This window comes from Brienomyrus brachyistius, chromosome 12 (genome assembly GCF_023856365.1).
Source record: "Brienomyrus brachyistius isolate T26 chromosome 12, BBRACH_0.4, whole genome shotgun sequence".
NCBI classification, from domain to species: domain Eukaryota; kingdom Metazoa; phylum Chordata; class Actinopteri; order Osteoglossiformes; family Mormyridae; genus Brienomyrus; species Brienomyrus brachyistius.
The window spans coordinates 863,796-877,500 of NC_064544.1; the positions used below are offsets into that span (position 1 = coordinate 863,796).

The window sequence follows — 13,705 nt, forward strand, 5'->3', positions numbered from 1 at the left end:
CTCGTGACAAAAATCGAAACACAAACGATTTTGCCAAAAAGTGGCAGAGAACAGGAGAGTGTCTGTATGCAAACAGAGGATCAAGAACAGAGTTTGTTTTGTTTTTAGTCAAAGTTTTGAATGTTTTGAGTCAAAGGGGTAGAAAGAACATCAGCTGTTATAGGCCGGCTGTTTATTATTTTCGGGATTTTCTTCTGACCAAATAATATATTTTTTAAACTTTCAGTTGTTGCTAGACGACATTTAATACAGCAAGTACTCTGCATCAGAAGTGTCCCCTGAGCCTTGGTCCTGATAGCTTTCAGGCCCCTGACCTCCTCAGTGTGATACACCCCATTCCCAGGGCCCAGAGGGGTGACCGTTCATGGCCATGTCAATCGTTCTTGGAGGAAAATCAGGATGGATATTCCCCGAGTCCTGAAGTAAACTGCAGATGCCTGGCCCCATCCTCGCCCCACATAGAACCAGACCACTCAGCCTAGTACCGAATTCATACAGAAACCAACAGGCTTGCAGCGACCTGTGTATGCAAAAATTACTTGATAATTACCAGCCATTTAATGGTATTGAATTATGCAGTACAATTGACTAAATGTGGTTACACTACACAATTCAATGATTTAATCAAAACTGTCAATCTGAGATGCGGTTCTGGGTGCCAGTTTATCAGACTTCCCTAGCCAATGGTAGCAGACCGTGATAACGATGCCAACACCATGTGTTACACAGGAAAGCATCTAATAAACTTATTAAAGGAAGCTATTCTTATTGTCGTTTAGATGCCCTTGGCTGCACTGCTAGCATAGGCGTGCGCTCTTCCCGCCCATGGTGAACCGTGCTTACGCACCCGGTGAGGTCCGTGGCAAGGGGAAGGGTGGGGGGCGCCTGAAATGGAGGCCTAGCCCAACTTGATGGCCCCGGCAAACAAAGTGATAAGCAAGATGATGGAAAAGCCTGTCAACAGGCCGGCGTTCTGGATCAGGAAGAAGATGATCTCTGTCCTCGTGGTCCTCTTCTGCTCTGACAGGATGGCGTTCATCTCTGGGAACTGGAAACATTGAAGGAGAGGAGTTGGTCGTAAATGGAAGGATACCACGCACCTTGTTTCTCTATCCATATTCTGGGGATTGCAAACGGAACAGGATTAAGACTACTGACATCTAACAGGGCTTCTGATGTCTTTGAGCTTTACTGGAGGAGGTTGCTCGCTATTTATCTGTGACTAACACTTGTTCCGGAGGTGCTGTGCAGCGAAGTATGAAGCTGGATAGAATGGAGAAACCGGTGACCCACTAGGTTCATTCAATGGGGCCCTCACTTCAAGACCTTGATTGGTCTTGAAATAAAACCTCGAGTCCTCTGTCTGACACCGAGACAAGACCGAGTCAAAGTTGATTCTGAGACTAAACCAAGACCGCAAAGAAGTTGTCTCGAGACCAAGACCGGTCTCAAGTACTATAACGATAGCGAAGATGCCAGTTAATTGTAGGGTACGCATCCCAGTACATACTGGACTGTAGGGAGAAACTCCTCAAACCCATCCAACAAGGGGAAACCATGTGAAATCCACATCCTCACAGCACTGGCAGGATTTCAACGAAAACCCTGGACCCCTAAAGCAGCAAGTTTGTTTCGTCTTTAAGAAATCATTGTTGAAATCCTCAGGGCAGGCAGCAATGAAACCTCATTGACTAATGCTCCCAGACAGGTAAGAGAGTCAGGAAATTCATTATGATGTAACTAGAAAAAGAGTTAACTGGGTCTGGTCATGGCACCCAGTTAACCCAGTTAGGTGGTTCTGATGTTCAGAGGGTCAGAGTTTTGCTCTTGCTTGCCGGCTTGGAAATAGTGATACATCAATGCAATCATAACAGCTCCGAGAATAACGTGCTTCATTGCTTTCCTGAGTCCTGATTAGCTACGGGACTCTTGTGACACTATAATAAAACTGTTACAGCTATGGGAAAAACTAATGACTGGTATCTTGTGAAAGGAAGAGATAACCTTATCAAAGATGACATGCTTGCATCCTGTTTTTCTTTTTTTTATTATTGATGAATCTTATTTATCAGAGTTGTTGAAGTGGAAGCAATCTTGTGAACATGCTTAGGTTCACAAATACTTTAGACCTCGTTGGACTAATCCAACATATGAGCGAACTCTTGATTACACAGAAGGGCACGTGTCGGTTATAGTTTTATTAAAGGTGTCGTTCATGTGGCGGAAACAGTTTATCGTACATTTCTCCTTAATCTGGCAATCTGGACTGCACCGGAATGGCAGCATTTTATGATGGCAACTTGAGCCCGATTGCAGTTTATGCGTGTGCTTTGGCCATTTGCCACCAAAAATTTGTTCCATCCATAGTAGCTATTCAGGGAACTTAACTGTGGCTCATATTTCGCCTTCAATTTTACCAGAAGCTTCATGTAAGCTGGATAAACTGCAATGAAGGTGTGAAGTTCAAAATCTTGTTGGTTGATTACATGAATCTGTTTGATTACTTCCTGTTATATTTTATGTTGTTAGTTCCTGGCTGGAGAAGTTCAGCCGATATTAACAAGGTACCCTAGGATATGTCATAGCATTATGCTGCTGGGTCTGTTGACCACGCAGTGACATGGGTTGACGCGTGAATGTCGGTCCTAAACTCCACAATTGCTCACTCACCATGTCAGCCAGCGCGATGTAGAGGAACATGCCTCCAGCGAAGGCGAAGATGATGTTCGGGGAGAAGTTGCTGCCCACCAGGATGCCCAGCGCCAGACCGATGTAGCAGGACATAGCCGACAGCAGGTTGAAGAAGACCGCTTGAGGGATGGTCATCCCCGCACTCAGCAGTATCACAAAGTCGCCTGCAGGTGGAGACATATCTCTATAGAGTCTGATACTGACACAGAGAGAGGGTCTGATTTTTCAGTTTAAATCAAGGGCCCCCCTATCTTGGGGTAGTGAACCTTGGCTTTGATTTGCTGTTGATATCTGTCCTTGGGAAAAATAGATGGGGAGCCCTGGTTCTGATAATAACCAAACATAGCTTGTCCATTTGTGGATGTGCGTGAGCTAAAACATGTAGCCTGTGACCTATGAAATGTTCCAGGACAATCAGAGTTTTCTACTTGCAGAAAAGAAATTAGGCCCAAATCCAGACGCTACCCAGACGTCAATTGGTAAAGTCACTGGTGTGGTCTGCAGGAGCAAACGGTACAAGGTGGGGTTCTGAGTTCCTGTCTCGCTCCGCCCTGCCCCCCCTCCCTCACCCAGCTCATGGGGGAACTCCTCGCAGACGATGGCGATGGAGGTGCTGAAGCCGGTGAGCACAGACACCGTGAAAGAGGCACCGATGGCCAGGCCGTCGATGAAGTTGTGGAGCGCGTCGCTCAGCGAGATCATCCATGCCACTGTCTTGACTTTGGAGAGGTCTCTCCACTGCCGCCTGCAGAAAGTCCTTACCGACCTGCGTTCCTCCTGGGGGGTAAAACGGCCAGGTTGTTGGGTTTTTTCTTTGTTCTGGAATATAACATCTTCCAATACAAGTCTCAAGCACAAAAATATTTGCGCTCTCAAGCCCTTCTGAAGGCCACAGGTTCTGAGTGCAAGTTAACTACCTTGCTCTTACTGTTCAGTCCAACTCACCCCAAACCAACTCTATAAGGTTTAGGTCGGGGGATTGTGCAGGAACTGAAATGGTTAACAAGCTAGACTGTAAGCTCAAATCCCACTGGGGGTTCTGTTGTTGTACCCTTGCAAAGGGTATTTTCCCAGAATTCACTAAAATATGCAGCTGTAAGAATGATTAAGGCGTAACGACTCTAGTTTGTAACAGTAGTGTTATTTAAGGCGACTGACTCACTGGGATCTTGCAGCTGCCACCTTAAGGGTATCATGATGGTTATCAGAAGAAAAAGTCACTATTGCACAACTGACTGAACTTCAGCTTTGTTCAAACGTAGCTGACATCCCCTGGTCCCTGGTGAAATACTGTAACACTCATCTGTTACCCCCCCACCCCCTTAATAACTGTACAACGACAAACACAGCTGGGGCACACGCTGCAGGATGCCCCGCCAGGGAACCCTGACCCTACGCCTGTGAAATACGCAAGCACACCGGTCTAAACAACAGAAGGAGAGAGAAGAAGAGAGAAGGAGAGAGAAAGAGAACACCTGGATCTGGCCACCACAGCAGTATCATTCCTAAGAGCCACATTTTGTGCTGTATTGTAGTACATCCAGTTCCAATATCTTAGCAGATACACAGAAAAACTAATAACTATTAAAGTTCCGCATATTTGTCTAGATGATTTGTCTGTGAAGTACTCTGGCACAGGACAGGCATGCTTATGAATGCGCAAACGAGTAATCTGATCCACAGTGTGGTTATTTAGTGCAGACAAATATGCGCGACACATTAGCTAGATTAGTCTTCTCAGTTGATCCATGCACTTACTTCATGTAAAATATGAATGTCTTTCTGGGAACTGACCGAGATGGAACTCTGACCCTCATGTTCATTAAATATGTGATGATTATCATATCTGAATTGTGGCTTATCGACTATCGGTGAGTGCCGATACCAACGCGAGTTTCGAAGTATGCGCTAAATGAAAATGTAATCAAACAAAATATACTACACTCCTGTTCAAAACAAACAAATGGGCCACAGTTTGATGTTGTGCAATTTGGGTTTGGCGCGTTTTCTTGCCCAGAAGAATAAAACCAAACTTGGTAAATATGGTTTGAATAAGCATATGCAGATAAGCAGAATAATGCAAGTTCCTCTTAGCTTCCACTGCTGACCTCTGACTTGCTGAAAAGCTCATCGCATCATCATATGACCAAAGATCAGTGAGCCCCCCCCCCCCCCCCCCCCCCCCACGATCACCCACAGCTGAGTAACCAGACAGCCGCTAGCAAAAGAACATAAACATCACTGGAACAGAAAATCAATAAAGTTTGGGACTTCACAACGATACTGGAAACTGGATTCCGGTAATAAGACGCTTACAAGTGTTCTGGGAATAGGAACTGCAGTGTGTATGTACTGGAATTATCAGTCATTGTATTTCAAATAATTCAGAAATTATCCATCTAATAATATTAACAGATAGATAGGGCCTGTGCCTTCGCTGATAGAGCGGCGCAAACACTTCTGCGCTTCACACCGCAGGAAGACCGACTCCAGGCCCTTTCCAGAGTCTGCCCTGCCAGCCGTCCGTCCGGAGTCTCCAGCCTTACTCCGCAAACACGCAGTGCAGCTGTTATCTCATCTGGCTAAACATGAACTAAACGGGACGCCTTCGGAAACCCGTGATCCCATCAGGAACGAAGTACTACTGGGCATACTGGAAATGTCACCTCTCCACCATAGAACTGGCCCGTACCCGCCTCCGGCCAGTGAGAGCAGGCTGCACTGTACGAACCAAAAATCCCACGTACTCTATAGCTACATAAACAAAACCTACAGTTGGACTCCGGCTATTATGCACAGCAGCAGTCAAAAGTCTGGATACACCTATTGAAAATCATTTGTTTTACGTCAAGATATTGTCCCTAAGCAAATCTTGAGGTTATGTAGTAAGTGTTAGGTTGGATATTGGCAAACTTTTTGAAATTTTACTTTCTCTCTCACTTTACAAATACGATCCTAATTATTAACGTTATAACAGAAGTAATATCGAAAGGACAGTAACTGAGCTTAATTTAGCCACAGAGGCGTAATGATATTGAGCAGAGTTCCTCAGCTATTTTTGTTAAAGGGCCAAATTCCATGAGCGACACATAGCCAAATGTCCACTGTGTTTGATGGGGGGGGGGGGGGATCAATGTCTTTTGAATGAATATTAAAATAATGAGCTAATGCAAAAATCTCAGTATTAAATTGTTCATTCTTATTTTTCACGGCATCAAAAAGTAACTTTTTTAAAACCTAATTACATGTTTTTAATGAAAATGAAAAAAAATATTGGTTTACAAAATATAAATCAAATTCTTTCGTACCCTAAGTTATAATATATGAAGGAAATAATATATATGTTTTAATTTTTCTGTTAATTTTTAAAGCTATTTCTGGATTTCTAATAAAGTTCTGTATGAATATATCAATAACTGTGTTAGGTTTACTATCAAGCTAAAACACATTAGTTGTGTTAGGCTAATAAACTTTAATAATAAAACTGTTTCAGTCTAGCAACACTGAACCAACTGAACGTATCACTGGTTTAGCTATCTGCATTGCCCCTGTCCTTTCTGATAGAAAGAGCGAAGTTCAACAGTGAAATATTAATATATTTTGTGAATTATCATATTTTCTGAAAAAGGCGTGTGGTTACATTCATCAAGAAGGGTGGGGGGTAACTGCCCCTCCAGTCCCCTGTGCACACAAGTGGTCCTGACCTTGAACTTCTCCATCGCCACCCCCATCTCGTGAACAACTAAAGAGGTGGAGTTCTGTGACAGATGACCTAACCCCCACGATCCTCGGAGCTAAACTCTACAGAGCTGGGTTGGGGTGAATTGGATAGAATAGTGCAAGCAAGGTAGCCAACGCGTGCCCAGAACTTGTGGAAACTCCTTGAGGGCCATTGGAGAAGCATCCCAGGTGGCTACATCTGGAAGCTGGCTGAGTGAATGCAGTGCTCTCACTGAAGCAAGAGAGCTATTTCGGAGAGCATAAAATTGGGCAAAATATACTGATGGCTGCAAAATTTGATATGTATCACTTCACTGCCTCAAAGCCTTTTCATATAAGGTGAATAAGCTAAAATAGAGACAAATGCATTAAAAGTAGGTGTGTACAGACTTTGGACTGGTGTAGTTATTTCCCTGTAAACCAAACAAATCAGGGTATGAACCAATGGGTTATACTGTAATTCTCTTGGGAAGTACCAACTCTAAATGTATTACTTAGACTTTGGTGTAAAGGAAGGCCTGACCTGATATCACGCAGAATGAGGATGAGGGACTCAGCTTGTCAGTGACCCCCACCAGGTAGAGGCTAGACAGCATTAACGTACAATTCCGAAGCTCTCTCTCACGTGCTCTGTACGTTTCCATGGGTACCGGCTCGTCGAGAGGCCTGGGGGGTGACGACGGGCCTTGTCGCTGCAGAAGCTGGTGATGGTGATGACCTCCCCATTGGGGCTCAGGTCTCCGTTGTGGTGTGGGTTGGTGGGGAAGGATTCCGGGGGGGGCAGGTGACTGTGCCCATGCTGCGGAAAGAGGGGACGGACAACACAAACAAACCTCTTCAGGGGCAATCAGTTACGGGAAGGGGTCCTGCAGCATGGCGGGCAGCATCCTTTCAAATTTACTGCAAAGTTTTGTAACTGCTAGTCGAACTGAACATGAAAGAACATGAAAAAACAGGTAGCGGGCTGGTTATAACCCCTATGGAAGGATATTCATTCTCTTAATGTGATTTTTGGCCGGACGCCCTGACATTCACACTACTGCTCTGCGTCGCCTTTAAGGAAGTCGACGGAAACTTAAAATCCTACCTGGTGCTCGGTCTTTAAAGACATCTTCAGTATCTTTTCCATGAAGAAGAGAAGATAAAATCCCCCAAATATTCCAACGGCTTTCAGAGTGTAGTTGTCCACCTTGGGTCAAATCCTAAGGCCTGCATTTAGTAAAGGGTAGAAATGAATTGCAGAAATTTCTTACAAAAAAAATGGAAACAGGAAAACCACGCGATTAAAACTTCTGCTGGCAGAAGTCCGCAGTGTGAGGCAGGCTGCTTCCAGGCTCAAAGTTTCTAAGACAGCAGTTCTTAAGAACAAGGTGAAGCAGGAGACACTGGCAGTGACCAAAAACCAGCCAGGTAGAGGGCAGGAGCAACTTTCCAGTGCCGGAGATGACCGTCAACTTATCCGGCAGTGCCTCATAAATCGTGGGACGACCTCAACTGACCTTCAAAAACAATGGGAAACAGCGCTAGGACAATTTCTAACGGGCTTCTAGAAACAGGACTGAAGACCCATAAAGCCAGGAAGATGGGAAGCAGGGAAGAGCCGGGCTGGAGTTTGCAAAGAAAATGTAGATTTTACACAGGCGCATACCCATAAATGAGTGAAACACTCAAAACTTTGCTGTGGTCTCTTAATTTGTGTGTGTGTGTGTATATATATACACAAAATAATAAACAGTATTAAACTGTCTATAAATCCCATAAATAATAAAACTACACATCTCTAGTCCTCATCTTCCGCTGTTGTCCCGGTGAGCGCCATAAAACCCGATCGACAGCAGCGACTGGCACGCCTAAGCCCAGCTCGTGCGCCGCTATCTGTCAAGGTCAGGGTGGCCCAGACAGCGAGGTGCCGCCCGGGTCACTCACCTCGGGGATGAGCTGCAGCACAGCGTTGGAGAAGAGCGTGCCGATGGCCAGGCCCACGAAGTAGGTGAGCACCTTGGGGAAGTAGGGCTTCTTGGTGAAGGGGATGAGCGCCAGGCCCAGCAGCGAGAACAGGTTGATGATGGTGACTGCCAGGGCACCGTAGCCCCACACTACGCATGGAGTGGGGAGAGAGGAACCTCCATTAACCCACAGCGAGCGTCACAATAGTGATGCCCCACGCTGTGCTACCAGGACAGATTAGCTGTCAGGCACATACAAGGGTAACGGCTGCAAGATCAGAGGCACCCAAGTGCATGACGTCGTCTACGGGGTCCGCACAAGGACCGGGGTAAGTGCTGGAACTGCAGCATTCTCCATCCTACAGGACGGTCGCTTGCATGAAGGATTGGCCGCACCGTCCAGGTTTAATACCGCAGGTACGGCATTTTAACGGTATTTTCAAAAACAACACAATTCCTGTATTTTGAAATCCTGCTTACTGACCTGCAGGTCGCCCACAGTAAAACTTACTGGATCACCCAGCCCCTGCCTCGCCTCCCCACTTTAAGATTACAGAGTGCCTCAGTACACCCAAAAAAGCCACAATGCATCATGTTACTGTAATACCACTCGAGTGCAATTCTATGGCTGTCTTTTTCGAGAAATCAGTAGAAGCTTGACATTTACATCAAAAAACACTCCTGCAGAAATGTCAGTTTTCATCAAAGCGTTTCATATTTGAAGGCAGTGTTTCTCAACGTGCCTGTACCAGGTATTTGCCGTTCTTGATTGGCCGGGAGTTGGTTAGGGAGCAAAAATGTGCACTCTCTGGGAGGGAGCAAAAATGTGCACTGTCTGGGAGGGAGCAAAAATGTGCACTGTCTGGGAGGGAGCAAAAATGTGCACTGTCTTGGGGTCCCTGAGGACTGGGTTGAGAATCACTGTTCAAAGGAACATCTTTAATATAAAAAACAAGCATAGACCATTTTATGCAAAATTATTCCATTATCCATAGGCTCAGGCCTCCCCTCTGTGGCCTTTGTTCATCGCAGAGGCAGCAACAGCAATGGGAGAAGTAGACCCTAGACAGGATGGTAACGTAGAGCACATACGCCAGTTCAGCTAACTGAGTAACTTTGGACTTTGGAGGAAGCTGGTTTACCCAGAGGAAACCAGTGAGACACATGGCAGTCATGCAAACTCCACACACGCATCCCAGGAAGTGTCAGACAGGAGAGCTACCCACTGAGCAGCCATGGGACCCTATGCACTGCCCCCCCCCCCATAAACCCACACAGACCCATTAACCCTGTCATTATGACTCCTGGGCCCTTGAGAAGGTGGGGTGACAGAAATCACCTGAAGAACGAAGTCTAATGCACGGACTGCAAGTACAAAAGGCACGTTTGATGCGTTCATTGATTAATCTCAGGGTAATAAATGCACTGAACAGATATAATGCAGTAATAGAGCTCTAATCAGGGAGAGATATGCATGCCATCGGATGTTCTTGCGTCGAGCTAGAAGCCACCAGACTTCGGAAGCTGGATGTGTCTGAGCTCATGAGCAGCGGTGTTGTGCTACGCGACTTTAAGTGGATTATCGACTGTCTTGTTTGGTACCCAAAGGCAGAACCTGGCGTGTAACTGGTGCTGCTAATAGCCACACATGAAACCAGCAACATGACATCCCCCAAAGCTAAAGAAATTAATTAAAATAAATGTGATTATTTTAATTTAATCTAACCTCTGGATATGTTTTGCAGTGAGGGTGCCTTCCATACCTTAACATTAATTATTTTTAAATTTACTCGTTGTACAGTTCCCATCAGGGTTCATTTCTGAATTTTTTTTTTTAATTATGATGCATGACCGTATATACATTAAAAACACCATATCACTCGGTTCATTCTTCAAGGGAACCAGTAGTGACTCCTCTCACGAGGTTTGTTCTCGGGAAGAGCCGCGTGTCTTCCAGGACTCACCGCGGTAATCGGCGGCCCTGTGACTCGCGGCGGGGGCGCGGGCGCAGGAGGGCATCACCGCCTGGCCGAGGATGGCGGGACATAGGCGGTCCAGATGGTCGGCACTCAGCTGCGCGTTAACGGGTAGTCCGTGCTCTGCCAACATCTCCGCCGCTGTCGTGCACTGGGGGGGGGGGGGGATGGAGGGGGTCTTGATCCCAGTCTCAGACGTGCAAATATCTACTCCCCAAATTAACACTAGAAAGATCTTTATTCTATTTTTTTCTGCTTAACAATCTCTTCATAGCTATTAAAATATTACATGGCATCGGAAGTTAGAAAAAAAACTCACCGATTGTGAGATTATATTACATCAGAATGTTACTGAATGACTATGTCGTTCAGAGTTTTGCATTATCAAATTGTATCAGTATGTTTCAGTTACCCGTGGACTTCTTCTGCATGGTTGCACGAGGTTCACTGTGCGTTCTGCTTGCGTGTACACTAAATTAGTGATTAATCATTAACAATAATGACTTCATAATTTATATCAAAGCTTTAAAATGTATAATAACTCATGTCCGGCTCGCATGTGTGGAGATGACGTGATTAACTACCGTATTTTAGCACATTTTGTTCGCACAGAGTAAACATGCATGCTCTTGATCGACCGCGTGGTTTCTATTGCAGTGTGATATTAAAAGTATAGTCCACAACCACGTCATGTTGCGGGGACTTTTCTATAAATTATGTGGCGCACCGCTGTAGGTCCAAAATCAACTCCCCGGAAGCCTGAAATGTCCTAGATGACTTGGCAAAGACACCTACTATTTTATGAATAACTTCTATTTTTTGTAAATCGCAAGATCCCTTCAGGTTAGATGAACTCGTCATGAAAACGTGGCACGCAGGACATTTCATATTTTGACTAAGATTCTTTCCAATTCTGTTTTTCCCCCGAATTAGCTCTGAAATGACTAAGGGGACATTGTTTGCATGAAACCAACAAAAAACAAAACCTAAATGAGCGATATTTTTGGCTTATGAAATATACAATGTCCAGTTATTTGAACTGGTTTATGTCAGGTTAAATTTCAGGCATATGGATCTCGGTGTCTAGTTTTTTTTTATGCATATACTGGTTTCACCAAATCATCATTCGATGGTCTAATTGTTGAATATGATGACGAATGCAAAGTCGAAATTTCGGTGACCGTACCTTTGCATATAGGGACAAACCATCCAAAACGCCAGACGGTCCTCCGTCACCAATGATCCGTAGCATGTTGTCCAGATGGCGGTGGAAACCGTGCCGTTTTCCCCATAGTAGCGAACGATGTCCTCCAGCACCGCAGATCCCCTCACTGAAGCGTCGGCTGTCGAAACGTGCAGGGCTGCAATTATAACCATCGAGCACGCGAATGCGAAGTGGATGAAGATGCTCATATTGAACGCATAGGTTCTTTGTCTGTCCCTTATGCAACTTCGTATTTCATGTGATCTTTTTGTGAGAATTTATTCATTAAACGAACATGTGCGATCAGAGTATCGGTTGCAGTCAGACGGAAGCGGCGCCCGAGGTGACAAACTTGCGGCGCCCGGCCAGCGAAACTCCGGATCGATACAGGTGCGCTGCTCGATCGTGAGACTGTGCGGGTCCCCACCTCCGATCTCAGGTCCATACTTCAGACACTAGCCTATTTATCCTACTCACCGATTAACTCACAAAGTAATCCTATTGCACGTGCATCCCGGCGGTTGTTTCACTTAAGTCTCCGAGCAAAAGCAAACACGGCAGGACCAATACCTCCACTTGTGGTTCGAAGGTTACCTAACCCGTTCAGTACCCCCACTCCAATGCTTTTTCTTATCGAGGTCTCTAGATTTTTATCGGCCCTTTAAGGAAAAGGTAAAATATTATTAGTGAGCGTCTTCTCGTCACAGAAAAGCCTGCTGGAACTGGAAAGCTGGTTTAGACCAGAAATGAGCGGTTACTGTATTTATTTTAACTTTACCTCAGTTTAAACATACGTTTTTATGTGCTCGCCCGTGTTTATGTGGATGGATACTAATGACGTTTTAAACGAATGATCTCACCTGATACTTCATTATACTGTGATACAAAGCAGTAAGTATTCTCACATGACAGGGGTTGAATGACCATAGAATTTACTGAATTACGGGATTAAAGCGATTTATATATAATCTGGGAGGCAGGAACCGGGGGAACGGGGGATACATGTACCCCCAATATTTAATTTGTCTTAATTCGTCCCCCTCTAAAAAATGTACATTTACATTTCAATTAAGTTATGTTCGCCCAAAGTCAAAGTCTCTCATACGCCATTGTATACAATAGATAAAATAATGTACTGGAGCTCATATGGACTATATATATATATATATATATATATATATATATATATATATATATTAAGTAGTTGTCGTGTTACAGTCGCTCTTAACTGAACAACCAAACACGTTTTTTTTTCGTTCCCTTCTGCAGGCCTACCTTTAAATGGATTGCGTTTAAGTCATAAACGAAGGCGTAATTCAAATTCTTCTGCTTTAATTATCAAATAATTGCATTCACGAGGAATGACATTAAATCTGAAAATTGTATATTAAACATGATACGTATTGCTTTACTGATTCGGTTAAGCGCTTTATATATTTATGCTTTGCGTTTGAAATAGGCTGTCTCCTAAATGCATGGGTGGCCAGTGGAAAGTTGTAGACCGGGGAGGGGGGCAGTAAAAGTTGTCAAACGTATGTCCATGCAGTGGGGGTGGGGGTGTGGGGGGGAGTGGGACTGAAAAGACAACCACCTGGTTTACCCATTAACCCACTTCAACAGATAAAAACACTTTATAAGTACTGCTCATATATCTCAAGTAAATTTGGGTAAATAACGCTACATCACACCCACATGTCTGATATCTCCCACCGCCTAATAAATGCGAACAACGGTGTATTTGCTCAAATCCTGTCACGTTTTGTTGTAGTGTCAACCCACTGCTGTCTATAAACCAGGCTTTTGTTTTCTGAGATAAAACACCAGCAGGCATTTTACTGCTTATATTCCATTTTAAATGTAAAAACATTAAGGTGTAAATCCCACTAAAATCCCAGACACCCATCTAGCGGTGCAAAGTATTTATTTTCATATAACCGCCAGGATATTTCGATTAACTTACATTTATATGATTTAAAAATGTACATATCCCATACTTTCATCGGTATAAAATTTAGCATTCTGCCTAGGATGCAGGCCATACCCCAATTCCAGGCACCCTGGCGACACTGAAACGATTGGAAGATGGATGGATTGGTGCCAGGAAAAAGGAAAAAAAAACAGCAAGAAAATACAACGATAATAAAAAACACCGGACAGGTAAGTCAGAA

The 13,705-nt window shown here is 44.5% G+C and overlaps 1 protein-coding gene across 1 annotated transcript; it reads right to left on the reverse strand.

Annotated features, from left to right (window-relative positions):
• Positions 1–51: 51 nt before the first annotated feature.
• LOC125704754 (metal cation symporter ZIP8-like) lies at positions 52–12,325 on the reverse strand. Its single transcript, XM_048970759.1, is given in 10 exon segments — positions 52–1,048; positions 2,671–2,855; positions 3,261–3,503; positions 7,093–7,210; positions 7,499–7,602; positions 7,605–7,620; positions 8,338–8,507; positions 10,322–10,484; positions 11,520–11,602; positions 11,605–12,325. Coding segments are annotated over 10 exon segments (1,374 nt in total). The 5' UTR covers positions 11,747–12,325; the 3' UTR covers positions 52–898.
• Between the last annotated feature and the right edge of the window lie 1,380 nt (positions 12,326–13,705).